Source organism: Phyllobates terribilis, unplaced genomic scaffold (genome assembly GCF_046119375.1).
Source record: "Phyllobates terribilis strain yellow unplaced genomic scaffold, ASM4611937v1 Scaffold_6322__1_contigs__length_45301, whole genome shotgun sequence".
Classification (NCBI taxonomy): Eukaryota; Metazoa; Chordata; class Amphibia; order Anura; family Dendrobatidae; genus Phyllobates; species Phyllobates terribilis.
Window position 1 is genome coordinate 362 of NW_027369066.1, and position 26,675 is coordinate 27,036.

The 26,675-nt window shown below is 38.4% G+C and overlaps 1 protein-coding gene across 1 annotated transcript; it reads left to right on the top strand.

Annotated features, from left to right (window-relative positions):
- The first annotated feature begins 17,902 nt into the window (after positions 1–17,902).
- Positions 17,903–21,629, top strand: LOC141250890 (uncharacterized). Its single transcript, XM_073670146.1, has 13 exons — positions 17,903–17,953; positions 18,028–18,179; positions 18,461–18,539; positions 19,079–19,142; positions 19,173–19,258; positions 19,367–19,465; positions 19,859–20,024; positions 20,106–20,212; positions 20,540–20,679; positions 20,790–20,862; positions 21,037–21,155; positions 21,241–21,358; positions 21,495–21,629. The coding sequence occupies exons 1-13, from the start codon at positions 17,903–17,905 to the stop codon at positions 21,627–21,629; spliced, it is 1,389 nt and encodes a 462-aa protein (XP_073526247.1).
- Positions 21,630–26,675: the final 5,046 nt, after the last annotated feature.

The following is a 26,675-nucleotide window of genomic DNA, read 5'->3' on the forward strand; positions in this document are numbered from 1 at the left end:
GACTTTGGTGTCTCGATCGAGATTTGCCCTCGAAGAAGATGTCGCGGTCGAGACTATAATGTCTCGATCGAGACTTTGCCTCGAAGTGAAAGTAGCGATCGCGACCCTGAAGTAGCGATCGAGAGTGGAGCCGTTTCTGGAAGACTGGAGAAAAGTAGCGACCGTAACATTCATGTGGCGACCGCGACTTTTGACGGACCCGACCCAAAATGCAGATCTAAGCCCGGGAATTTATCAGTTTTTATTAGTTTTTCCCATTTTATCTTTTATAATTCAGTTATTTTATATTTCTTAGGCTGGGTACTATATAAACCCTTAGTTATTAGGTTAATTGGATCTTTTGCCACTTTTCACAATCAAGTTCTTAGAAATTCAGCCACCAAGAGGAAAGCTGCCACCTTTCTACCATCTTTTACCTTCATCCCTGGTTAGTTTATCCATAATCATGTATAGCTTTCTCTTGGCTATGTCTGGCTAAGTCCTTATGAGTTCACTCTTAGGTTGAGGTCATTATTCTAGGAATTGTTTGTGAGAATTCTATGTTTATGTTCTAATAATAATTTTAGCATTGTTTTATTTTCTCTTGTGCTTATTGTCTATTGATTGATCTTGATTTTATCTAGGTTGCAAACTAGGTTGATTATTATTCATTCATATTGCTAGGCTTGATAATTCGATTTGAAAAGTCTTGTCTTTTAGGTAGCAATCAGAATTAGCATAGACTATTTGCGAGTGCTTCTTTTGTAGAGATTATAAACCTGTGTCGAGTATTGGTGATTTGCCAATGGTATAGCATAGGCCTACATATCTTTGATCTTTATGCTGTTGAGTAGTTGAACCTTAGGATTTCTTTGGTTATTGCATATAACAAGGGTTTCTATGACTATTTGGACTAGTTGCTATTTACGAACAAAGAGTAGGACAACTAGATTATTTATTTAAAAGAACATAACTTTATTAGAATTCGATGATCAACTTTCCATAAGAATAATGTGCTGAGACTGAAAGAGTGAGCTTTTCATCATTATAAGTTTTCAAAATCCAACGCAGTTATTATTGTTTTCGATAATTTTCCAAACCAAAACCCCCTTTTTACTGCTGATAACACAATTCGAGTTAAACTATCGTTGTGGCTCCCTGAGGAATCGACTCCAACTTGCCGCTTTACTAGTGGAAGTTAGTTGGATTTAGTTTTGATAGGAACAGCGACCGGTAAAACGCCTGTCAAATTTTGGCGCCGTTGTCGGGGAGTCAACTGTCATAGTTTGCTTCTATTTGTGTTATCTTGGTGTGGACCTATCTTATGGTCCACACCTGCGCTACTAATTCAAATTTACTTGATTTCATTCCAGTGATTGAATCAATGGCGGCAAAAACGTTGCGAGAGCTTACAGACCTTGATCTGACGCAACAACACTTAGGCGTGATGCTGCTTGCCCTAAATGATGGCGTTACTTTCGAACTAAAGACCGGATTCATCAATTTGCTACCAAAATTTCATGGCTTGGTTGGGGAGGACCCGATCATGCATCTTAGTGAGTTCCACGACATCTGCAGCTGCAGCAAGCCGAGTAATGTCACAGATGAGCAAATCAAGATGAGAGCCTTTGGTCTTACGCTGAAAGATACCGCGTGCCAGTGGTATTACTTGCTGCCCACCGGGAGTATCGACACATTGGAGAAGCTTCACAAAGCCTTCCTCAACAAGTACTTTCCGTCCAAGAAGGCGGTTGCATTAAAAAGGGCGATACCAATGGTGGAACAGCAGGATCACTTTCCTCTCCCCTTTATCGATCAAATGCTAGAACGCCTTGCAAGCCGCGCATATTATTGTTTCCTCGACGGATACTCGGGCTACTTCCAAGTGGCCATAGCACCGGAAGACCAGGAGAAGACTACTTTCACATGTCCTTTTGGTACCTTCGCATACCGAAGAATGCCATTCGGACTTTGCAATGCACCAGGTACATTTCAGCGATGTATGGTAAGTATCTTCTCCGAATATATTGAGAACTTTATTGAGGTGTTTATGGATGACTTTACAGTCCATGGTGATTCATTTAATGCTTGTTTGAATAATTTGAAACTTGTGCTACAAAGATGTGTAGAAACCAATTTAGTGTTAAATTCTGAAAAGTGTCATTTTATGGTGAATCATGGTATTGTTTTGGGTCACATTGTATCCTTTAAAGGGATTGAGGTCGATAAGGCGAAGATTGACGTAATTCAGTCTTTACCGTATCCTACTAATGTGCGCAAAGTTCGTTCTTTTCTTGGCCATGTAGGGTTTTATCGCAGGTTTATAAAAGATTTTTCAAAGATCTCGACACCACTTTGTGAGCTGTTGAAAAAGGAGGTGGATTTTGCCTTCAACGACGATTGTAAGCTGGCGTTTAATACCTTGAAATCGCACCTCACTGCTGCGCCGATTACCAAGGTGCCGGATTGGTCTCTACCATTCGAGATCATGTGTGATGCTAGCGATTATGCTGTAGGAGCTGTTTTAGGCCAGAAAGTGGGGAGAGCAATGCACGTTATCTACTACGCGTCAATGACACTAAGTGGCGCCCAAAAGAATTACTCCATCACCGAGAAAGAGCTGCTAGCTGTGGTATACACCCTCGAAAAATTCAGACAATATCTACTCGGGGTAAAGGTGATCATCCACACCGATCATGCAGCCATCCGCTATCTCATGACAAAGAAGGAATCAAAGCCTAGACTCATCCGATGGGTCTTATTATTAAGTGAGTTCGACATAGATATCCGGGATAAAAAGGGGTCCGAGAATTCCGTGGCTGACCATCTTAGTCGCCTGGTTCACGATGGTGGTGATGAGGCGAAACCGAGGCTGGGCGAATTTCCGGACGAGTCCTTATGCCGAATCGACATTATTCTAGTGTCTCGGCCGCGACTTAAGTGTCTCGATCGCGACTTGGCCACGACTGAATTGTCTCGATCGCGACCCATTTCTCTCGATCGCGATTTGGTCACGGGGATAAAGTCTCGATCGTGACCCACCCTTCTCAATCGCGACCCTCCCGCGGACACAACCAGGTACGCCCCCGAAACTGAATTACTCACCCTCTGCTCCTTCACGCCATAGTATGCACACATAGTGAACTACCTAGTTCGAGGGGAATTCCCTCCTGCCTGCACCAAAGCTCAGCGCGACAAAATCAAGAGTGAGGCGAAATACTATGTGTGGGATGACCCCTACTTATGGAAACATTGCGTGGACAAGGTAATTCGACGATGCCTCCCGGATAATGAGGTACAATCTGTTCTTTCTTTTTGTCACTCTTAAGCATGTGGGGGGCATTTCGGGCCCAATAAGACTGCTAGGAAGGTACTTGACACAGGTTTCTTTTGGACACACATCTTTCGGGATGCTTATGCCTTTTGTCAAACCTGTGATAGGTGCTAAAGGGTTGGGAAAATATCCCGAAGGAATGAAATGCCACAAACACCGTTAGTCTTTTGTGAGATTTTCGATGTTTGGGAGATAGACTTTATGGGATCTTTTCCTAAATCTAATGGGAATCTATATATATTACTTGCGGTGGACTATGTTTCCAAATGGGTGGAAGCAAAGGCCACCAAGACTGATGATTCAAAAGTAGTTGCAGGGTTCCTTTAAGAGAATATATTTGCTAGATTCGGAATCCCGAAAGCCCTTATCAGCGATCAAGGGACTCATTTCAAGAATAAGACGATCAGCGCTCTACTCAAGAAATACGGCGTGACCCAGCGAATCTCCACAGCGTATCACCCACAAAGTAATGGACAAGCCAAGGTCTCTAATCGGCAAATTAAGGGGGTGTTGGAAAAGACAGCCGCACCAAACAGGAAAGCCTGGAGTCTCCGCCTCGACGATGCACTATGGGCCTACCGCACCGCATACAAAACGCCCATTGGGATGTCCCCATACCGCTTGGTGTTCGGAAAGGCATGTCACCTACCGGTGGAGCTAAAGCATGGTGGGCAGTCCAGAAATGCAATATGGAGATAGATGAGGCTGGGCAGTATCGAAAATTGCAGCTGCATGAGTTGGAGGAAATACACCGCGAAGCGTATGAGAACGCAACAATATACAAGGAGAAAACGAAAGCGTGACATGACAAACACATACTACGCAAGACTTTCAATGTGGGCGACAAGGTATTACTCTATAACTCGCGCCTTCAACTCTTTCCAGGTAAACTGTGGTCTAGATGGAGCGGGCCCTATGTCATTGCCCGAGTTTTTCCTCATGGGGCGGTGGAGCTTTTTTATAAGATCAACAGCAACACCTTCAAGGTAAACGGTCAGCGGATAAAACCGTATCATGAGAGTTTTTCCGACGAGGTAATAGAAGAGGTAGTTCTTGAGGAGCCTGGTGCAGAAAACTAAGGAGCGAGGTTACATCGAGCCAACAACGTTAAACAAAGGGCGCTGACCAGGAGGCAACCCGGGGGATTTTTACTAACTTTAATCCCATTTGTTTGTTTTGTTTTTGTCATTTTCATTAGAGAGTCTAAGGAGTCAGCAGGGAGAAGCCATTGGTGGAGTAAAACCAAAAAACCCCCCGAAATCACTCGAGTCGCGATCGCAACTACAGGGTCTCGATCGAGACTTTACCCCCGAGGATAAGTAGCGATCGCGACTACAAATGTCTCGACCGAGACGACGGTACCTGACTTTGTGAAAAATTTCCGAAAAAGGTCTCGACCACGACTTTATGTCTCGACCGCGACCGGAGGCGTCGACGCTGAGGAGTGATTGCGGTATTTCCCCCTCTTCCCTATTTATATGATGTCCTCTTTTGCTGCATTGCGGACAATGCGCTGTTCAAAGTGTGGGAGAGGATTTACCGTACCGAGGAGGAGTTTTATGTGTTTTTCTAGTCTTTCTTGCTTATTTTCTGCTGAACTGTTTTGTGTCGTATTTGGATCGAGTCTGTACCAGAATTTATGTTGCGTCTTGAACAATTGCATCGGTTTTGTTTTAAAAAAATCATAAAAGTTACGAAAAAGAAACGAAAAGGTCGAAAAAATACGAAAAAATAAAGAGTAAAAACCAGGCAAGCAAAAATGGATAAAAAGGAAAAGGTTGGTGCCTGAAAAATAAAAAGAATAGAAAGAATAGTTCCTACCACTTTGATTTTGGTGAAAACCCGAAAGGGCGCCAGAATTACTTTGTTTTGTGATTATTTAATTGCATATCTATTGGCGTCGGAGACATAAGAAGGGAGTTGAAGGATGTCTCAGGTTTTTAGGATTCACCAAGGAGGGATAAGGAGTTAGTTTTAGTCTTTTATCTCTTTACTATTGAGCATATTGTTATTCACACTTTGCATGCCTACCATTCCATTAGTTTATTTGGTTGTTATATATATATTATCGGCGGTTGAGTTAGATTCTAGGATTAGTTCACTATTTCTTGGAGTTTGATGCATACTGTTGTGGTTGTATGATGCAGAATTTTAAATTAGGATTGGTGGTTGTGATTTGTGGATTTATCATTATATTTAGTGGTTTAGGACATTACTCGAAGAGGAGGAATAAGAAGTGTATAAGCGAGTGGGAGACTCGATTTTATCCCTATTATGTCATATTTATATACCCTTACCCTTAGAGGAGATTAGGATTCCACATGTGGTTAAAATCACACCACTTGGTTCGGTTTTGTTCGATTTTACTATTGCTATGGAGTGGTGATATATGAAGGTGGAGAAATAAGGAGGGTTTGGGTAGGACATCTAGGAGACATAAGGAGATAGATCGGAGTAGGTTAGTGCTTATTTACACTTTGGAGTTTGTGGTATAGTCGCTAGCAGATTTTCTCTACACTTACTGTAGACCTTTGTGCTTTTAGGAGGAGTGAGTTTTATGTTGCTTACTCGAGGACGAGCAAGGTTTAAGTGTGGGGAGGTTTGATAGGAGCTTATTATATGGTGTAACTAACGACTATTAGCTTAGGATTAGTGGTGTTTAGGTGCTTATTGAGTGGTATTCTCGGAATCTGGTATGATTGTTCACTTGTAGATTTGCGGGATGCTCTTAAGCGTTATTTTGTGGTATTGATTATGGAGATCCTATTTGTACTCACCTCTAGTGCATTTGGGACGGAGCTAGAGAGAAGACTACCACACCTACACCCATGGAGAAGCGGAGAGGCGAAGCCGAGCTGCCTCGGAAGCTTACAGAAGACCGAAGACCAGTCCGAGAGAAGGTTTCAAGACGAAGACGAGCTACGGAGAAGATGTCTCGGTCGAGACTTTGGTATCTCGATCGAGATTTGCCCTCGAAGAAGATGTCACGATCGAGACTATAATGTCTCGATCGAGACTTTGCCTCGAAGTGAAAGTAGCGATCGCGACCCTGAAGTAGCGATCGAGAGTGGAGCCGTTTCTGGAAGACTGGAGAAAAGTATTGACCACGACATTCATGTAGCGATCGCGACTTTCGACGGACCCGGTCCAAAATGCAGATCTAAGCCCGGGAACTTATCAGTTTTTATTAGTTTTTCCCATTTTATCTTTTATAATTCAGTTATTTTATATTTCTTAGGCTGGGTACTATATAAACCCTTAGTTATTAGGTTAATTGGATCTTTTGCCACTTTTCACAATCAAGTTCTTAGAAATTCAGCCACCAAGTGGAAAGCTGCCACCTTTCTACCATCTTCGACCTTCATCCCTGGTTAGTTTATCCATAATCATGTTTAGCTTTCTCTTGGCTATGTCTGGCTAAGTCCTTACGAGTTCACTCTTAGGTTAAGGCCATTATTCTAGGAATTGTTTGTGAGAATTCTATGTTTATGTTCTAATAATAATTTTAGCATTGTTTTATTTTCTCTTGTGCTTATTGTCTATTGATTGATCTTGATTTTATCTAGGTTGCAAACTAGGTTGATTATTATTCATTCATATTGCTAGGCTTGATAATTCGATTTGAAAAGTCTTGTCTCTTAGGTAGCAATCAGAATTAGCATAGACTATTTGCGAGTGCTTCTTTTGTAGAGATTATATACTTGTGTCGAGTTTCGGTGATTTGCCAATGGTATTGCATAGGCCTACACATCTTTGATCTTTATGCTGTTGAGTAGTTGAACCTTAGGATTTCTTTGGTCATTGCATACAACAAGGGTTTCTATGACTATTTGGACTAGTTGCTATTTACGAACAAAGAGTAGGACAACTAGATTATTTATTTAAAACAACATAACTTTATTAGAATTCGATGATCAACTTTCCATAAGAATAATGTGCTGAGACTGAAAGAGTGAGCTTTTCATCATTATAAGTTTTCAAAATCCAACGCATTCAGTTATTATTGTTTTCGATATTTTTCCAAACCAAAACCCCTTTTTACTGCTGATAACACAATTCGAGTTAAAACTATCGTTGTGGCTCCCTGAGGAATCGACTCCGACTTGCCGCTTTACTAGTGGAAGTTAGTTGGATTTATTTTTGATAGGAACAACGACCGGTAAAACGCCTGTCAGCCACCATTGGAGACTAACTTAGTTTTATTGTTGTTTCACCATTGTTGAGCTTGTGTTGTCTAGATCAAGCTAAAGGGAAGTTTTCCCTACATCAGTCTGTTTCTTCAAGAAGCTTGTCTTCACCTTTTTTCAATAATCCTCCAACATTGATAGTGCGGTTGTTGGATGTAATTCTTTGTCATTGTTAGCCACCATTCTAGTTCACCCTCAACTAAGACACGAGGCTTAGCTAAAGAGATTCCTAGGTTAAAAACATTTTTATCGTTGTCCATGACTCAGAATATAGAGAGATTAAGAATCAATGCAATTAAGCGACCTTAGCTCTAATACCAATTGTAGGATCGACTGACTTGATCGGACTGTTTAATGTGTTTTAAGATGTATATGATGAAAACACAAGTAAGCTAGTCTAATCTCCAAGTTAAAATCAAATAGCTAGTAAGCTAATGAGTTAGATTTGCGAAAGGGGAGGTTTTTTTCTTCCAAAGAGTGGAAGGGGAGATTAGCTACAATAATGAACTTAGTAATATGAATTAAAAAGCTCGACTCAATGTAAGGATTTTTCCAAAGTGAGAACCCTAAGCTTCTAACAAGCTCGGGATAAAACTCACCACTAAACTTATATTAATCAAGAGCAGTTATACACTTAAGCTACTCCTAGCTCAAAGTAATTCTCTCACACAATACAAGTTGCGTTCAACATATACAAGCAATATCTCTCAATCAATCTTTAAGGTGATTTAGACACTAGCTCTTTACACGGCGACTTAAGCTCCTAATAGCTTTATCTCTAGCTCTCTCTTGGGCTTACTCACTTTGCTGTTCTCTAGCAAGTGAAGTTTTGAAACTCTTCGTTCAACTCTCTAAGCTCTCGTGCCTAACAATACCTAATGCACACTTATATAGTATTTCTAACTTAAACCCTAAAGCTAGCAAATACATATCAAGTGGCATTGAAGAAGTCCACCTCAGCGACCCATGTGATCATTTGCCTTCTGGAAATGCATCAATGAATTCAAATGATTTGTTCTTCTTCGCTTGATTCTAATAGCTCATCCACGTTGGCAATCCGCTTCACACCTCTAGCGCGTCTGATTTGTCCAGCTTGGCGATCCCCGTTAATCCACTATCCATTCGTAGAAATCCTAACAAACTCCCTATTATTTTCATTTCCCCTAAGTTGTAGCTTCACCGGAATTCCCTTCACTTGACCAAATCCTCTATGCGCTTGTGCAGGATTAGACTCTCGCTTTTCACTCTATTGCTTTTATCTTCTCTCATCACTTAGAAGCGTGATCCACTAGCTTTACAACGACTCTCATGCTCTTAAAGCTAGTCCTTCCGTCTTCTATTTCTTCTCTTCAACATTTATTCAGTCTTGGCGAGATTTAGCTTTCCCGCTAGACCTTAAGCTAGTCTCCTGTCAAAACTACTCTTACAAATCCTCAAGCTATACCTAGAAAGCTTATCACACACAAAGGACATCAAATACTTATGTTTGTTATCATCAAAACAAACGGAATGTTTGAGCTAGCTAGTTACACACTCTAGCTCAAACAAACAGGAGTACCACAATGCGAGCATGAATACAGAACCGTGTTTTGAAAGCGGTCCATTCGCTCAGTCGTAGGAAGACAGTCGAATACAGCTTTCCAGTGAAAGGTTTGAATTTGGGGGGATGTGAAGATGCCAAATAATATTAGTAGTGGAGTTGGAGGTAGTTGGGGCATGACCAGTAATCATGGGCAGCACCAATTTTGTTAGAAAGAGCCCTACAAAGAATTTTTTTCAAATGAGTTGGTCATCAATGCTAGAAGAGGGGATATATATTTGTGTAATACCACCCGTAGCAGTGCGGGTGCCCGGGCCAGCGTGACAGCCACACTGGGAGCTCCCCTAACGGGGAGCACACACCCCGGCAATGCCTGTGACATCCTTGCCGCATGCGTGTGCATGAGGTATGGGGCTGCCACGTGGAAGCTCCTGAATGGTCCTATTTTTTTTAAAAATAATACTTTTCAGAAGAGGCTTCGGTGTTGCCACGTGGCAGGCCCTGATTGGTCCAAAAAAATAACATTTATAATTTAAATTTTGAATTAAAAATGGATATAATTTAAAAAATAAAAATGAAAAAATAAATAAAAATCACCAACGACTCTATTTTTTCGAGATCTATAAATATAGATCACTCTTAGCTATGCTCGGAGCATCTCATCTCCATCTCTCATTTCTCTCTTTATTTAAATTAAACCCGAAACACACTCAAAACATCCTAAACACTTAAGTTTTTCCAGCAAGATGGACAGGAACTTGAACGCGAGCATTTTCACTCTGGACATGCTTGCGTGGTTAAGGGTAAATGAACCCGAGAGGTATGAGCAAACTATGAGAATGTTTGGAATGTCCATGTCAAACTCACCTCCACCAGATGTAGCTCGCATTTTGTTTCAAAACTCGTCCGAAGATTTTCCGTCTCCTCTCTCTCAAACACAAGGGATGTTCTCCCAAACCGATGTTGAGTTTGTTACGGACCTAGCCCGAAAAACAACCAAAGTCAAAGGGTCGTAGCAGGAAAGGAAATGAGGCAATCATTGATGATGCCACACACGCCAAGGCTCAACCACGGAATGTGCAATGGTGCAAGAATGAGGATTTGGTTCTTCTTCGTTGAACATGGACGTTTGTTCAGATTTGATTGTTGGTACTAATCAGAGGTATGGTACTTTGTCCAAAAAGATTCATGAGAAGTACGAGGAAGCTAGGAGGGATGGGTTGTTCCTCGAACTTATTTGGCGTACTGTAGATTCTCTTCAGAAAAGAGTCGGTCAGATCAAGGAGGAAGTTAATCATTGGCTTAGTTGCTACGAGAAGGCTAGTCTACAGTTGGCCAGTGTAGTGGATTTAACGAGACCGACGTGCTCGCAATGGCACAACAATTGTACAAGGAAAACCCAAAGTTCCACATTGGTTTTTCCATGTTCAAACAGTAGGATGTTTTGAAACAGTATCCGGAGTCCGAAGTATACTTGAATTGGGAGAGTCACTTAAAGAAGAAGCAAGATCCAAATAATGTCACTGTCGATGTTGATGATGATGAGGGTGAAAGAGTGGAATCAACATGCAATGGTAGTGGGACGAAGCAATATCATTTGGTTGACGACAGCGTCACGAGTCCCAAATGCTTGGTGGTCCGGGACAAGGAGAAAAGGATGGCTAAAGGTGGAAGTTCTTGCAACTCCAGAACAGATGCAAAAGGCGAGGGATGAGTGCAATTTAATGATAATTATTCCCAAGCTCTTGACTTGGAAAGACAGAGAATTTAGTGGGAAAATGAGAAGGAGGAAAATAGGGAGCCCATGAAACTGAAGGATCAGGCCTTGAGAGAGGAGAGGTTGAAGAATCAAAGGATGGGATACTTGATGGAACTGTGTGATTTGTTTGTACTGTCATTTCTCATGTGTCTGTTGTAATGAAAATTGCTTTTACTTTGAATTATAATTTGTATTCCCGATCTAATTTGAAATTGGATTTGAAACGGATATTTCCAACGGCTATTTGAATTTGCTAAGCCATGTCTATATAATGCAGCTCTGAAACTCAATTCAGATACACCAACCCTTCTTCCATTTCTTAAGTAAACAGAATCATATCCACTACATCAAACTCTTTTTCGTCTGAAGAAACTTTTAGTGGTGCTTCTTCCTTCACTTCTTACTCCGCTTCTCCCTTGAATCCCCTCAAACAAGCTCAACGGTTCATAATGTACAACATACCTCATATGATGCACTCCATCGAACAACAACAACAACAACAACAACCAAAAATAGCTTCAAAGAAGAAGCGTAAATATATCACAGAGATAGAGTCGGTCATGCCCAACGTGCTATTGGAACGAGATTACTTCAGTCTTGACGCACCATATGCAGATAAGTTCTGACATAGATAAAAGAATGAGAATTCCCTTGTTCGAACGAATAGTTGTCGGTGTAGTGCATCAAGATGATTACTTTGTGCGCAAGCCAGATGCTGCTAGCCTTAGGGGTTATCCACACTCCAAAAATGTATCGCAGTCATGCGAATGATAGATTATAGGTGTTGTGTCGACGCAGTTGATGAGTATTGCCGCACGGGTGAATGTACGGCTCTGGAATGTCTCTCGCGTTTTTGTGACATTGTGGTTGCGGAGTTCGGTGCAACCTACATGAGGAGGGCCAATGAATACGACGTACAACAACTTCTATTAATCAACAGTGCAAGAGGCTTGGCATGGTTGGGAGTATCGACTGTAATCACTAGACATGGAAGAATTGTCCCACTAACGAGGCCAAAATGGTCGTTACGTCTGTCAAAATTATATTTATAACACCTCACTAAAACCTCTACAAGTAGAGTGGTAAGCAAGGGTCAAACCCACAAGGAGTCAGGTATTCGATTCTTGTGTAATTAATAAGATCAACTTTATTAATGATAAAAAGGGGGAAAAGTAGATTGATGCTAAGTTACTAACTTAATCTAGGAAAACAATAGAGAAAATACCTTATTCAGCGGGTATCCACACAACATAATGGTTGGTTTGATCATATACTTCCTAATTGCTAATCGGGTTCATCCTATCAATTTATATATTATGATTGTCCTAATCCATGTACTAGAGTTGCTAATTATGTCAACTAGTCCTAATAGCGCCTTACTACCAACCTAGTCCTGAAACTATCAAGACTAACTCCTAGGCAACATTAAGTTCATCAATAGATAGGAAAGTGTATTGCCCTTGGCGCCTACACCTCGTTAATCTCCACATCCCTACAAGCCCAACTAGTTCGAGTATTGATTTGTGCCACTAAGTAGGCAAGGTTCTCCAACTAGGATAAACCATTCCCTAGCTATATGAGATAGATCTATAAACCTAGGTGATCAAGCTAGATAAACAAATCACAATCAATTTATAATACAAGAAAGAGATTAAAACAATTCAAATAATATATCTTTATTAGAACCAAGGGAGAAAGACTACAAACCAACCATCCACAAGCTTCAACCTGGAGAACAATAAGAATTCTCTCTATAAACTCTCTAAATTAACCTAGAACCAAGCATGAGAAAGATGTAAAACTCAATCCCTTATTTATAGAAGAGGGAAACCCTAGATATAACCTAAAAATGCCCAAGCCCGAAGCTACATCAGAAAATAGGTAAAAGGCCCAAATAAAGCCCGCGGAAGAGAATTGCTCCGCGACAGAAACCATGCGGGGCGCGAGCGCGTCTCTGTCGGTGCGGTCGCGTCCACCTCTCGTGTACTTGGCGCGGTCGTGCCAATGTGGGTGTGGTCGCGTCCCACCATCTGGAGCCTCGGCGCGGTTGGGGCCGCGCCACTGTTACGTCGCCTTGGCTCGGTCACGCCCTGGCCCATGTGCTCCAGCGCGGCTGCGTCCGTTGTGTGCGTGACTTTACTTTGTCCTTTGGCCAACTTCTCTTCGGTCTTCTTCTAAAAGCTCGTAATCCTTGTATTAAACCACTTTGCTCTACGAAGTCCGGATTACGGTAATATGCTCCAAATCATGGCCAATTAGTCTATAAACGATGCTAACGACCACTGTTTACGCCGTATTAAACGTCGCTCATCATACCCCCACACTTAAACCTTGCTCTTCCTCGAGTAAGCTGCAGCTAACTCCCGGCCGATCTCAGCGAGTATGGATGACATGAATGTGGTGGTCGTCGAATCAACACTTAAGCTCCTATGTACCTACAATCATTAAATCAATTAGCGTAGACTCCGACTATACTAAAAATAATGCAAGACTCGATAAGACTCTAAACTGTCTCAACAATGGCACCAATCATCCCCCCTAGATTCGAGCTATGCTTAATCCTACGCAAGTGCATGAAATCCTAAACTATGCAAAAGATGTCTTTATCCAAATAATATACGAATAATGATAATGCAAGATCAAAACTAGGACTAATTCTCAAGTGACATGCTCAAATCCATGAAGAGAATGCAAGATTTCCCATACCACATGAAAGAAAATAAACCAAGTCTTAACTCTAATAAGTCCAATTGTATTCTTATAATGTCCATTTTCATCCTACTCACACAACTTATTACGCACCCAATTATTATTTTTAGGTAGAACCTGTCCATTTTATGGTCCAGGCTACTATGAAACTCTTTGCTTAATAGGCCTTTCAGGGATCGATCCCTTGGTTCTATTTCACAACTTGGGCATTGCGTGCTCTTTCGACTTTCTTTTACTAAGAGCTCACTACCTTATTTCTTTCTTTTTTAATTTTTAACTTTCCATTATAATGAAGAAGGATGGGAACAAACTCTCAAATCAATATGGTAAAAAATTAGAGAAAAGAGGGTAATCATGCAAACTTGGCTTTTGGACCTAGTGCATCCTAATCATAAACTACATGCTCGAGTCAAAGTCCTAAAGTTGATCAATCATATCATCATCATACACAATTGTAATATCAACAATCAAGATCAAAGGCATAATAAAAAGATCCAAACTCCATACACCATTATAGAACTCCACAAAGCATCAAATAAGGGAAAAATATGATAGCCGACTCTAAAAATGCAATTAAGGAGAAAACTGACTCAAAAATTTGAAAAACAAGGATAGGTAAGATGTAATCTCCCTCCCCCACACTTATAGTACAACATGTCCCTATTGTGACATAGAGAACAAGGATAAAAGATAGATGGAAGTGGAAGATACCTCTTTTTCTCGGGTTGCCTCCCGAGCAGCGCCTTGATTAAAGTCGTAGGCTTGACTTCATCCATATCACCTGCAAATTCAGCATGTAAACAATTAATAGCACGGGTGCTGACCATAAAATGGTCAACACCAAAGTTAATCAAATTAAAACACAAGAAAAGTAGTTTAGACTCCCCGACAACGACGCCAAAATGGTTGTTACGCCTATCAAAATAATATTTATAATACCTCACTAAAACCTCTACAAGTAGAGTGGTAAGCAAGGGTCGATCCCACAAGGAGTCAGGTATTCGATTCTTGTGTAATTAATAAAATCAATTAATGATAAAAGGGGGGAAAATAGATTGATGCTAAGTTACTAACTTAATCTAGGAAAGCAATAGAGAAAATACCTTATTAAACGAGTATCCACACAACATAATGGTTGGTTTGATCATAGACTTCCTAATTGCTAATCGGGTTCATCCTATCAATTTATATATTATGATTGTCCTAATCCATGTACTAGAGTTGCTAATTATGTCAACTAGTCCTAATAGCGCCTTACTACCAACCTAGTCCTGAAACTATCAAGACTAACTCCTAGGCAACATTAAGTTCATCAATAGATAGGAAAGTGTATTGCCCTTGGCGCCTACACCTCGTTAATCTCCACATCCCTACAAGCCCAACTAGTTCAAGTATTGATTTGTGCCACTAAGTAGGCAAGGTTCTCCAACTAGGATAAACCAGGTTGTAGCTATATGAAATAGATCTATAAACCTAGGTGATCAAGCTAGATAAACAAATCACAATCAATTTATAATACAAGCAAGAGGTTAAAACAATTCAAATAATATATCTTTATTAGAACCAAGGGAGAAAGACTACAAACCAACCATCCGAAGACTTCAACCGGGAGAAGAATTCTCTCTATAAACTCTCTAAATTAACCTAGAATCAAGCATGAGAAAGATGCAAAGTTCAATCCCTTATTTATAGAAGAGGGAAACCCTAGAAATAACCTAAAAAGTCTCAAGCCCGAAGCTACATCAGAAAATAGGTAAAAGGCCCAAATAAAGCTCGTAGAAGAGAATTGCTCCATGACAGAAACTCTACGGGGCGCGGGCGCGTCTTTGTCGGCGTGGTCGCGTTCGCCTCTCGTGTACTTGGCTCGGTTGAGTCCCACCTTCTGGAGCCTCGACACGGCCGTGTCGGTGTGGGCGCATTCGCACCACTATTACATCGCCTTGGCGCGGTCGCGCCACCCAGGGCGCGGTTGCGTCCTGGCCCATGTGCTCCAGCGTGGCTGCGTCCGTTGTGTGCGTGACTTTACTTCGTCCTTTGGTCAACTTCTCTTCGGTCTTCTTCCGAAAGCTCGTAATTTTTGTATTTAACCACTTTGCTCTGCGAAGTCCGGATTATGGTAATATGCTCCAAATCATGACCAATTCGTCTATAAACGATGCTAATAACCACTATTTACGTCGTATTAAACGTCGCTCATCACCCACACCGTGATACGGTCAATTCCAAGGAAAAAGTAAAACACCTAACCTTGTTATAGAAGTTGTAGTTTCCCAAGACACTTAAATATGAAATTCATTCTTTGGGATTTTTGGGAAATTCAATGAGTTAACAATCGTGCAGCGTTCACTGGTGTTCGATGATCTTCTGAACGACACGACACCTCCTATGGAATTTATGGTGAATGACCATCAGTACGACATGTCGTACTACCTAACAAATGACATATATCCACCTTGGGCTATGTTTGTGATTGACATCCCCAATCCCATAACTCATATGGAATCAAGGTTCTCTCAACTTCAGAAGTCTTGTCGGAGAGATATGAAGCGTGCTTTTGGAGTTTTGCAAGCACGTTTTGCAATAATACGAAATCCAGCTCTTGCCCACAACAGATCCACACTTCGTAAGATCATGGATTGCTGCATCACGCTCCAATATGATAGTTGAGGATGAGCGCCACACATACAAAAACTATGAAAGTGAAATGGAAAGCTTGGGGATGGACTTCAAACAAGATACAAGGGAAAGTATTGAGAATTCTAATGATGAAATTAATATCAGACGGGTGACTTCTACAATAAACTCTATCGATGATTACATGAATATAAACCGTCGAATGCATAGCATCAACACGCATGAAAGACTCACTACAGACTTGATGCAACATATTTGGAGGATATGTTGACTGTCCGAGTTTCATCAATCGTGTGTGTCTTGTTTGTTTAAGTTCGATATAGTTATGTTTGTTGTTCAATTTGGTTATTTTCTCTAGTTCACATCTTGTAAAGTGTTATTTTGTAGTTTTTTAATTTTGGTATCGTTATGTTTGTTGTTCAATTCAGGTATTTCTGTAGTTCGCGTTTTTGAACATGTTGCTTTGTAGTATTTTAATTTCGGTATCGTTAGCTCACAATATAATAATAATAAAATTATATTTAATAACATTAATAATTTTACACTATATTAACAATAAAATTAACAAATTAACAATCAAAACACGAATATAGTCATTTATTAAAAAACTAAAATATAACAGACATCGTACCGCACCAATGCATAAAACACGCACGATACCTAGACATCGCGTAAAAATCTGTAAAGATTGTGCGACATCAATGTGAATGGTGTAATCTATTTAACAATGTCAGATTCCTTCATGATATTAGGGCCCGTTTGGTATCCATATCTTAAGATATCAGATATCATGTATGGGTATGGATATCAGATATCAGATATGAGTACAAGATTGATATCTTATATCTGCGTTTGGTATTATATAGATATCAGTTGATATTTCTGAGAACGATTATGGTATTTATCAAGAAGAATAAATGAGTTTGATTAGAAAGCAATATGTAAAATAGATAAGAGACATAAAAGATTATAAGTGATATCCTAATAAAACTGAGGGTTTGTTTGGTATTGATACTAGATATCAGGTATGAGTATAAGATATTAATCATACTCATACCTGTGTTTGGTATAATCAGTATATCAATATCAAACTGATATATACTGTTTGGTATGTGGATAAGTATATCAGGTATGAGTATCAAAATGATATTAGAGTGTGTTTTTGATATCTCTCCAAAAGTGAGTATATCAAGTATATCACTCATATCCATACCCATATCCAATATCGCATACCCATACCCCGATATCTCATACCCATATCTCGATACTCATACCTTATATCTAGATATTAATACCAAACGAGCCATGAGTATATAAACTATATACAAAATTAGTATATATCAATAAGTTGATATCTATATACTGATATACCAAATATCAGATATGAGTATCAGCCGTTTCTATTACAGCCCCGGATCAGGCTTTTTAGGTGTTGAAGTGATGCTAAAAATGAAAAAAGGCCGAAATTAATTAAAAAGCCCTAATTTGATCCTCATTCTTAACATCGGCGCTTCCTGGCTCGCTGCCTAGCCGCTACGCGCTCTTTATTTCCTTCTACACTTGCTCAAGTACTCAAAAAACCCCTTTTCTCAAAACCCTAGACTGCCGCCTCCTCCTCCTCGCCCCTCACCGTCTGCCGTCCACCCGCCGGCCATCTCGCCGTCCCTCTCGCTGCTCACCACAGTGTGCAGGTTCTGTTTTTTTTTCTCTTCTCTACTGTGTAACCACTTCTATCAAATCCTTCGCCTCCTCCATCGAAAATGGTTCGCGCTATCAAATCCCGAAAGAAAATTAAGCGCACTACGAACAAGGTATGATTTCTATCATCAGTTTTGAGTCGATTGATGTATGTGTTAAGCGTTTTCTGATTATTTATTTTCTGTAGGCATCGAGCTCAGCCGCCAAGAAATCTGGTCCAGCTCCGGCTAAAGTATGGCAGCCTGGGGTGGATAAGATTGAGGATGACGAAGAGTTGCACTGTGATCCTTCAGCTTACAATTCTCTACATGCGTTTCATGTTGGTTGGCCCTGTTTGAGGTTATATTGATTTTCCCCTGCCTTACTATAAGTTCGTTTGCTTTTGAGGTGTTTAAGTTTGTAGAACTTATCTGCAAGAGTGCAAGGCTAGTATTTCTGTAAAAATAGGTTTCTAGCTATAAGTGTTTTGAAATAAAGAAACATGATTTCGAGAGATTCAATCACAACCTAGAGTTTTGATTCAGCTGAAGGTTTACTTAAGTTCACAGTTCCTTACATATAAGAGTTCACAGTTCTTGCTTGATGGTTCTAATTTTTAAAGTTGGATTGATGTTTTGTAGTTTCGACATTGTTCGTGATTCCCTTGGACTCGTCCGATCTGAATTTCCTCATTCTGCATATTTTGTTGCTGGAACTCAGGTAAGAGTTGTTCCCTATTAGTAAATATGTAACTCTATAATAAGCTAAAAATATTTCTGAGTTTACATTGCTATTTTTTCTATTTATCTATGAGCTACTTTTTGTTATCTAAAATATCAAGGTGTAGGAGATTATTAAAATAGCTCAAAGACCAGAAATTGTTTATCTTTTAAAATTTCATACGAGCCCTCTGCTTTGTTTCAGTTCTACTTCTACCTCTGCGCATAATAGCCTTCAGTCTTCCTTTCATCATCATTGAAAGCATAGTCTTTGCCATACAATAGCTAAGCAGCATATCATCTTCCAACATTTTCAACTATTTGAATCCACTTAAGTGCTCTAAAACATCTTAAGTGTCCCAATTTCATTTCTAAACAGGTTTTTCAAAAGATACTAGCTAGTTTAGTTTAGGTTTTATGGTACTAATGTTTCCTCCATGCCCTCTATCATCAGCCACGCATGTCATTAAATGCCTATGGAAAATCACTAGTTGTTTAATTGCTCAAATGACAAAAGAAACCTTGCAATTTATTTTACAGGCAAATCAATCTCCTTTGAATTCAATTGAGATTTTCAAGCTATCTAACATATCTGGGAGAAAACGTGACCTTGTGCCTCCCAAGAAAAATGAAGACGGCACTGATATGGATGATGATAGTGAAGACAGCGATGATAGTGATGGTGAAGATGAAAATGGATCTTCTACACCAATACTTCAGGCAAGTATTCATTATGCAATTTAAAAAAAATGAAATTTACTTTTAGTCTTGAAGTTTCATAATTTTTTCTCTCATTTTAGACTAAAGTTTTATGTTTATGGATTCCAGTTACGTAGGGTGGCTCATCACGGCTGTGTAAATCGTATTCGATCTATGCCACAAAGCCCTCATATATGTGCATCATGGAGCGACTCTGGTATTGTTCAGGTGCTGCTCTTACTGTTGTTTTTAAAGTGATGCATTGGTTTATTTTTCAATTCAGTCATAATCTTACAAACTTACTATCACAACTAGGATGACTAAAACGTAGATATTAGGTAATTAACCCACTACTAGATATATTTCTCTAAATGTAACTGACTTGGACTGACTAATAGCTAGAAATCAAACAAACTAATTAGAAGTAGGAATATTAATTAAAACTAATATCACATAATCCGGGTTTGTATCAAAGGTGGAGTCATATTAATATAGCATGAACTAACACTTATCTAATGTAATTTTTTTTTGCTTCTTGAGGTACTTGTGCGTTATCTATGAAAGGTAAAACTTTTTGTATATGAGCCTTTATACCATTTTTTGTTGTATTTTCTGTAATAGGTGTGGGACTTCAGCTCTCATCTCAACTTCTTAGCAGAGAGTGAAGTAGATTCTACTAAAGTTCCAACTACAGTTATCAAACAGGCCCCACTGACTGCTTTTAAACACAAAAATGAAGGTTATGCTATTGATTGGAGCCCTTGTGTTTCTGGACGACTAGTTTCCGGTAAATGGATCTTTAATGCAATTTCCTGTTTTTGTTGGTTTTGTTAAACTAGTGTTCTCATTTGATTATTCTTCTTTGAAGGGGACTGTGATAATTCCATTCATCTGTGGGAGCCGACATCTGGATCAAAATGGGATGTAGATCGTACACCCTTTGTTGGACACACTGCAAGTGTGGAAGACCTGCAGGTAATCTCCATTTTTCATAGTGTAATCCATTCTTAATATAAGTACTAGGAGTTAATCCTCTTTTTATAGAGAGGTTAAACATAACTAACTCCTAAAACAAAATAATAATAATTTAGATAATGGAAAGCAACAAAGAGGAAGTGGAGAATGTTGGAGCATGCCTAATAACGAACAATTAATCAGAAATGCAAACTAATAATTTAGATAATCTGGATTTGTATCATATATAAAAGTACACAGATTAGAAGTCTACATATTAGTGATATAATTAGGCTTGAAAAATCCTTTCTTGATTAGTTTCTATTTTTTCTTCTCTATTATTCGCAGTGGAGTCCTGTTCAGGAAAATATATTTGCCTCGTGCTCTGTGGATATGAAGATTGCTATATGGGATATCAGGAAAGGAAAGTCCCCAGCCATTTCATTCAAAGCGCACGATGCTGATGTGAATGTAATCTCATGGAACAGGTTCTCAAATTTGTCACAATTCAAAATAGAATATACTATTTAACTTCTCTGCATTTGTTCTTTCTTCTATATTTGCTTTAAATTCATGTTACTTAATTGGCAAACTTCAGGCTACATAATCAAGTGTTGGCTTCAGGAAGTGATGATGGTACAATTAAAATCCACGATCTTCGAATACTCACGGTATTTAACCAGCATTAACTAAAACTTGAGCTCGAAAAATCATTTGGACCATTTTTGGTTGATGAATTATAATTTTGATTATTTTTTGTTGGTCATTTTCTTCTTCTTTTTTTAATTAGATTTCAGGTTTATTTTAATACTTTACAGTGACACTATAGTTTATCTTTTATACAGGATGGTGGTGATTCAGTAGTTGCAAAGTTTGAATACCACAAGCAACCAATAACATCAATTGAATGGAGTCCACACGAGTCATCAACCCTGGCCGTTACTTCAGCTGATCACCAGCTCACGTAATAATTATTCGGGTTAATTTATTTAATTAGATTCTTAATCAACCATTCTGACATGATTTTCTTTTCTAAAATCATCTTTCAGTGTATGGGACTTGTCCCTAGAACGAGATGAAGAAGAGGAGGCAGTGTTCAGAGATGAAACCGAAGATACAGTAAATGCTCCGGAAAATTTACCACCACAACTCCTCTTTGTGCACCAGGTGAGTAATTTCAACCTTTTCTTCAATTTACTACAATCTATCTATATAATACTAAATAGTCCTTGGAAATGCAGAAATTGAATAGCGTATTTTTTGGTGGATATTTATATTTATGTTATTTGTTTATATTTGGCAGGGTCAAAAGGACTTGAAGGAGCTTCATTGGCATGCGCAAATACCAGGAATGATAATTTCTACTGCTGGTGATGGTTTCAACATCTTAATGCCATCAAACATAGACACCCCTCTTCCACCTGCAGAGAATGCCTAAAATTATCACACCTAAATTCAGTTTTGTTCAATTCCATCTACGTTAAACGGTTTGTCTTGCAAGCTATATGTTTTGTTTAGAAGATTATCAGTGTTTATTATTTTACTGCCTTTTTGGGATGTTGAATCATAGCTTAATATTTTTCTTCTAGTTTGTGCAAGTGTCTAATAATTTGTTCATAAGCATACTCTTCTGATGAATATTTTCCGATTTGGAATTCAGTTTGATAAAACAGCAGTTGGTAGGTCTGACAGGTGAAGTTTAGATTCCTGATCAATTCTATATACCATCTATCGTAGTACACCCTCCGTCCTAAAATGTTCTTCCCATTTTTATATATAAGATAAGTCTGAAAAAACATATGATACTCTAGCTCGTAGCGATCCCATAGAAGAGGTGTAACCAACCCGCTATTAAAGATATGACACCGAACGCGTTCGAGTTATCGGCTCGTTCGACATGAAATTAAACATATAAAGTAGTATATCCAGAGCCATACAGAATAGTCAAACTTTTCGAGTAATGAAATATTATTTAATCGATGAAAATAGAGGGAAATAGCCACGACTTATCAGGAATTGACATATTCTTTTTTATTGGACCCCAATAATGGGTTGGATCGAAACGACCTTCTTGTCGTTAGAATTTCTATTCTTTCAGATCCCATCCACTGGACCAGAAAGAGCGCAGTGTCAGTCAGTTGTCAGCTTTCGGTGGCATACTTGTCAAGACATGTGTTGTGTCATAAATATCTTCAAATATATATTAATAAAAATGATAAATTTATATATTGTTAAAGTACTCGTTGAGACGAATAAAACAAGACCACACATAATTATGTTTGTTCTTATATATCAACCGAAATCGAGAAGATTCTCTAAAAATGTGAATAATATTGTAAAATGAAATGGGAAAAACATTTATGGACATAGAGAATACCTGTATAATTTATAGTGCAATGCCATTAGAGTTACGTAAGCTTATGCTTGATACTACATTGTACATTATTGACACCAAACTTGATAGATACATGTACCAAACATTAAAAAGGTAGAGGAAGTAGCCGAAGCTACATTGGCTCAGTGGTGTGGGGCATGTCCCCCTCCATTTCAGCGGGGGTTCGATACTATACAACTGAGCTATATTTGAAAATAGAGATCGCCTGTAGAAGGGGTTCCGGTGTTAGCTCTGTTCCAAAAAAAAAAAGTAGAACAAGTACAATTGCCATCTAGATAATCTTAAGTTAACTATGCCAAAAATAATATTTGAAAATTTTGAGACAGAAAAATGTATAAAGGTAGAAAAAAAAATTCTTTTGAAGTACAGTATCGATAAATATTTTATCAAACAAAGGCTAAGAAATGTGGAGATCACTATGTTATCTGCGTTGATGTACTAAAAAAATCTTCGCAAATATCTTGTAGCTTGTGTAAGACACTTGTGAAAAAAAAGCACTACTACAAGAGCGTTGTTAAGTTTCAACTCGAAATGTAACGACTAGTTTAACTCTATCTTTATTTACATTATGAATAAAGACTAAATTATTAACTCTCATACATATAATTTTGGTAGGAGCCTCGTTCAAATACTTTCGCAATAGATACTATCATACTAAAGTGTATAAATCTTGTCCTATTCTATATAAAAAAACACAAAAGTGTCGGTTGGGATCTTATCATATTCAAAAAAAAATTGCAAGATATATTACCACTTCAATTTAAAATTAAAGTTTATATTATCGAAGAATTTTTTAGATCTTTTAATTTCTAATTTAATTTCAGTTTCAGCTTAATATGTGAAAACGGAGCCTACAATTTAATTCTGGACAATGTTTCTTTTAAAAAATTATATATCTACTTAGTGTTTGAAGAAGTAAGTTTATTTTTTTTAGTTATCTAATCTGTCATTTAATTTAAAATTTTAATTAGTTGTAATCTAACCTTAAAAAACTGAACTTATTCATTTAAGCTCTAACCAACCATTTAACACTTACTCAGTTTCCAACAAGTTATTCAAAATTTAACTCAAATTTTCACCTCTATATGTCGATGTCGAACAAACACAAGTTGACTAATTCATATACAAATAGTTTTTGCAAGAACCCAGACTTTTCAAACACTTTGTGTTTGTGGCCGAGTGGTACAAACAAAACCTTTTCTTTATCACTTATCACACTTCCGAAATTGACTACACATCTAATTACCTTTTTTTTTTTATAAAGAACAACAAAGGAAATCCTCCTTATCCAGGAGGCAATCCAGCATTATCATGCTTGATAATGCTTACAAGAGATAAAAGAAAACTTAGGAGCAAAGGTTGCGACACCTGCAACCTTTCTCGCAAAGTCCTGATGTAAAAATCAGGTACGTTACACATGTTACAAAGATACTGAATATTTCCTATATCAATCTTCTCAACGTCTTTAGATGCAATAAGGTCCGCTGCCTGTTATTCTCTCTGGAAGCAATGAAGAATCTTTACTTCATTGAAAGATTGGAGTTGATCTTGTATTTCTTCTATAGTGCTTTTAATCTTCTAGGGTACCTGCCAAATCTATCTAATGACATTTATTACGGTTAGTTTGTCTCCTTCTAGAATTATATTTCTTCAGTTAAGAAGTTTCGCCTGTCTAATACCTTCGATAGCTGCGCACAGTGTTCTAACAAGCCCGCCGAGCGGTGCCTAGTCCCCGTCTAGGTGCTAGGCGGCACCCTAACGTTCCGACTAGGAGCTAGTCCTTTTTTGCTAGGTGATGGAAAAAAATCCCCCGCCTAGGCGGCCGCCCAGGAGGCTACGCGCGCCTAGTCCTTCCGTTTTTTTCCTCTAGGTGGGGGTATGCGTTCTTTTTTTTTTGAAAGGACTATGCGTTTTTAGTTATCTTAAAAGTTAAAAATCAATCTCACCCTCTCGTTTGTCCACGCCTCTGTCTCTCACCTCTTACCCCTCTACCTTTGTCATCCCTACTACCTCTCACCTCCATCTTGTCATGCCATCACCTCTCGTCCCATCGGCTGCCTCTCACCTCACCTCACCTCTCGTCCCGCCACTTACCCTTTTTCGGCTCTCCTTGTCCCTCGTCCTCGTACTGTGACCAACGTCCGCTAAGAGCCTGTGACTGCGACTATGACTTATGAATAATTATTTAATATTACTTACGTTGAAACATGTGTTGAAAACTGTATGATTTTTGCTTGTTGTGGTCTCCTGGATCTTCTTTATGACGAATACTATAAATTCTATGAAGTCTGGATGATTAATTAGCAAATTATGTGTTTATATTAAAATTACATAGTTAAATTATGAATTACTATGAAAATTATGAATCAATATATTTCGATTTAGTTTTTCATATAAGAAAATTATATTAAAATATAAAAAATAAGTGTTATAATATTGATCCGCCTAGGCCCCGCCTAGGTGCCTAGGCGCTAGGCCCCCCCTCACCGCCTAGCATTTTTTAGAACACTGGCTGCGCATGCCTCACTTTGAATCGCGGAGCAACAATTTATTTTTTTATGATAAATTTTAATAATTCCTCCTTTGTTATTACGAATAACAATATCAATATAAGATTCGTCGTTTGCGTAGTAGGAAGCATCAAAATTAACTTTAAACCAGCGATCTGATGGTTTTTTTCCAATTCTTTATGTTTTTCCTCTTTTTTATGGCTTGTTGTATAATGATTATTATTGATGAGGCAAAAATCTGCTCGCTAATGAATTTGTAAATTTGAATAACGAAACGACGAAGAACGATAAATAGACACAAGATTTGTTGACCCAGTTCGCCATAAAAATGACTACTCTGGGGATACCAATCCAGGATATTCAGTAATAGTGTTTTTGGGTGTTTACAAGCTCCGACGATCAAGTCAGTCTAGAGTTTTTTGATAGAAATCTCTTGTCCCCTGCATCCATGAGCATCAGGCATACCTTATAGAGGAAGAAGATGAACTGCACCTTGTTACGTGGGAGAGAAGTGGGGGAATAATTAATTTTCTTTAACTAAATTATCCCCTCCAAATCTCAACTCTAACAAGTGTTTCATTCAAAATAAATTAAATCCCTTTTTAATTTATTAACTCATTAATTACCTTATGGCTAATAAATAAAAGTCGTTACATCACGTTATAATACGTAAATCGGCCCGTCAATTACCATTCATTTGCGTAGTACTAGACTTATATTTGGACGAATGAAAATCTTTAGAGGCCATCCAAGAGTGAAATTGAATGAAGGCTAGATCAATTGGTTTTTCCTTAGGAGTATTAGATCTATCAAAAATTAGTTTGTTATGATCTTTCCAGAGTTCAAACTAAAGAAAAAATATAACATCTATATTAGTGTTATTATTCATGAAGTACTCAAAATCATATATAAAATTATTAAGTATGAATATAGTTAATCTTTTTTCCCAATTGATATTCTATGATTTTAATTATTTGGATAGTATTCGGACAGCTGAAAAAAAGTGGGAACTCATTTCCAAAGGTCCATTACATGGAGTACAGTGATTTGGTACACGATTGAAATATCTATTTAATCTTTCTGTTGTTGGTAGACAATCAGAGAGTGCCTTCCAAAGAATTTTTTAATTTTTGGTGAAATATTAAGGTTCCACATTTTATTGAAAATTGTTGAGCTAGGATTGGTGCATTGATTTTTGGTTAGTTCTACTGCACTTCTAGTGCTAAATTCACCGGAACTAGAAAGTTTCCAGATTAATTTATCTTCAATATCTAACGAGGGAATATAAATCTTTATAATTTGATTAACTATATTAATTGGTAAAATAGTAGCTAATTTTAGTGGATTCCACATTCTATTATTAGTAATAAATTCAGAGACCTTAGTATTACGATTATGGATATTAGGATTAAAAAAGGGTTGAATATCAATGTTATCAATCTAATTATCTGTCCAGAAATTAATATTTCTACCATTACCAAGAACCCAAATAGCCCTTTATTGAACTTATCCCGTAGGTGGAGCAAGCGACCGAATTGCCATGAGTTGTTGCGTTTTTTATTGTAATTCAAGATATCTT

Coding starts and splice junctions, on each gene's coding strand:
- LOC141250890 (XM_073670146.1), top strand. CDS start 17,903: ATGGTTCGCGCTATCAAATCCCGAAAGAAAATTAAGCGCACTACGAAC. Junction 18,540..19,078: donor ATTTTGTTGCTGGAACTCAG/GTAAGAGTTGTT, acceptor TTTATTTTACAG/GCAAATCAATCTCCTTTGAA. Junction 20,213..20,539: donor CAAGTGTGGAAGACCTGCAG/GTAATCTCCATT, acceptor TATTATTCGCAG/TGGAGTCCTGTTCAGGAAAA.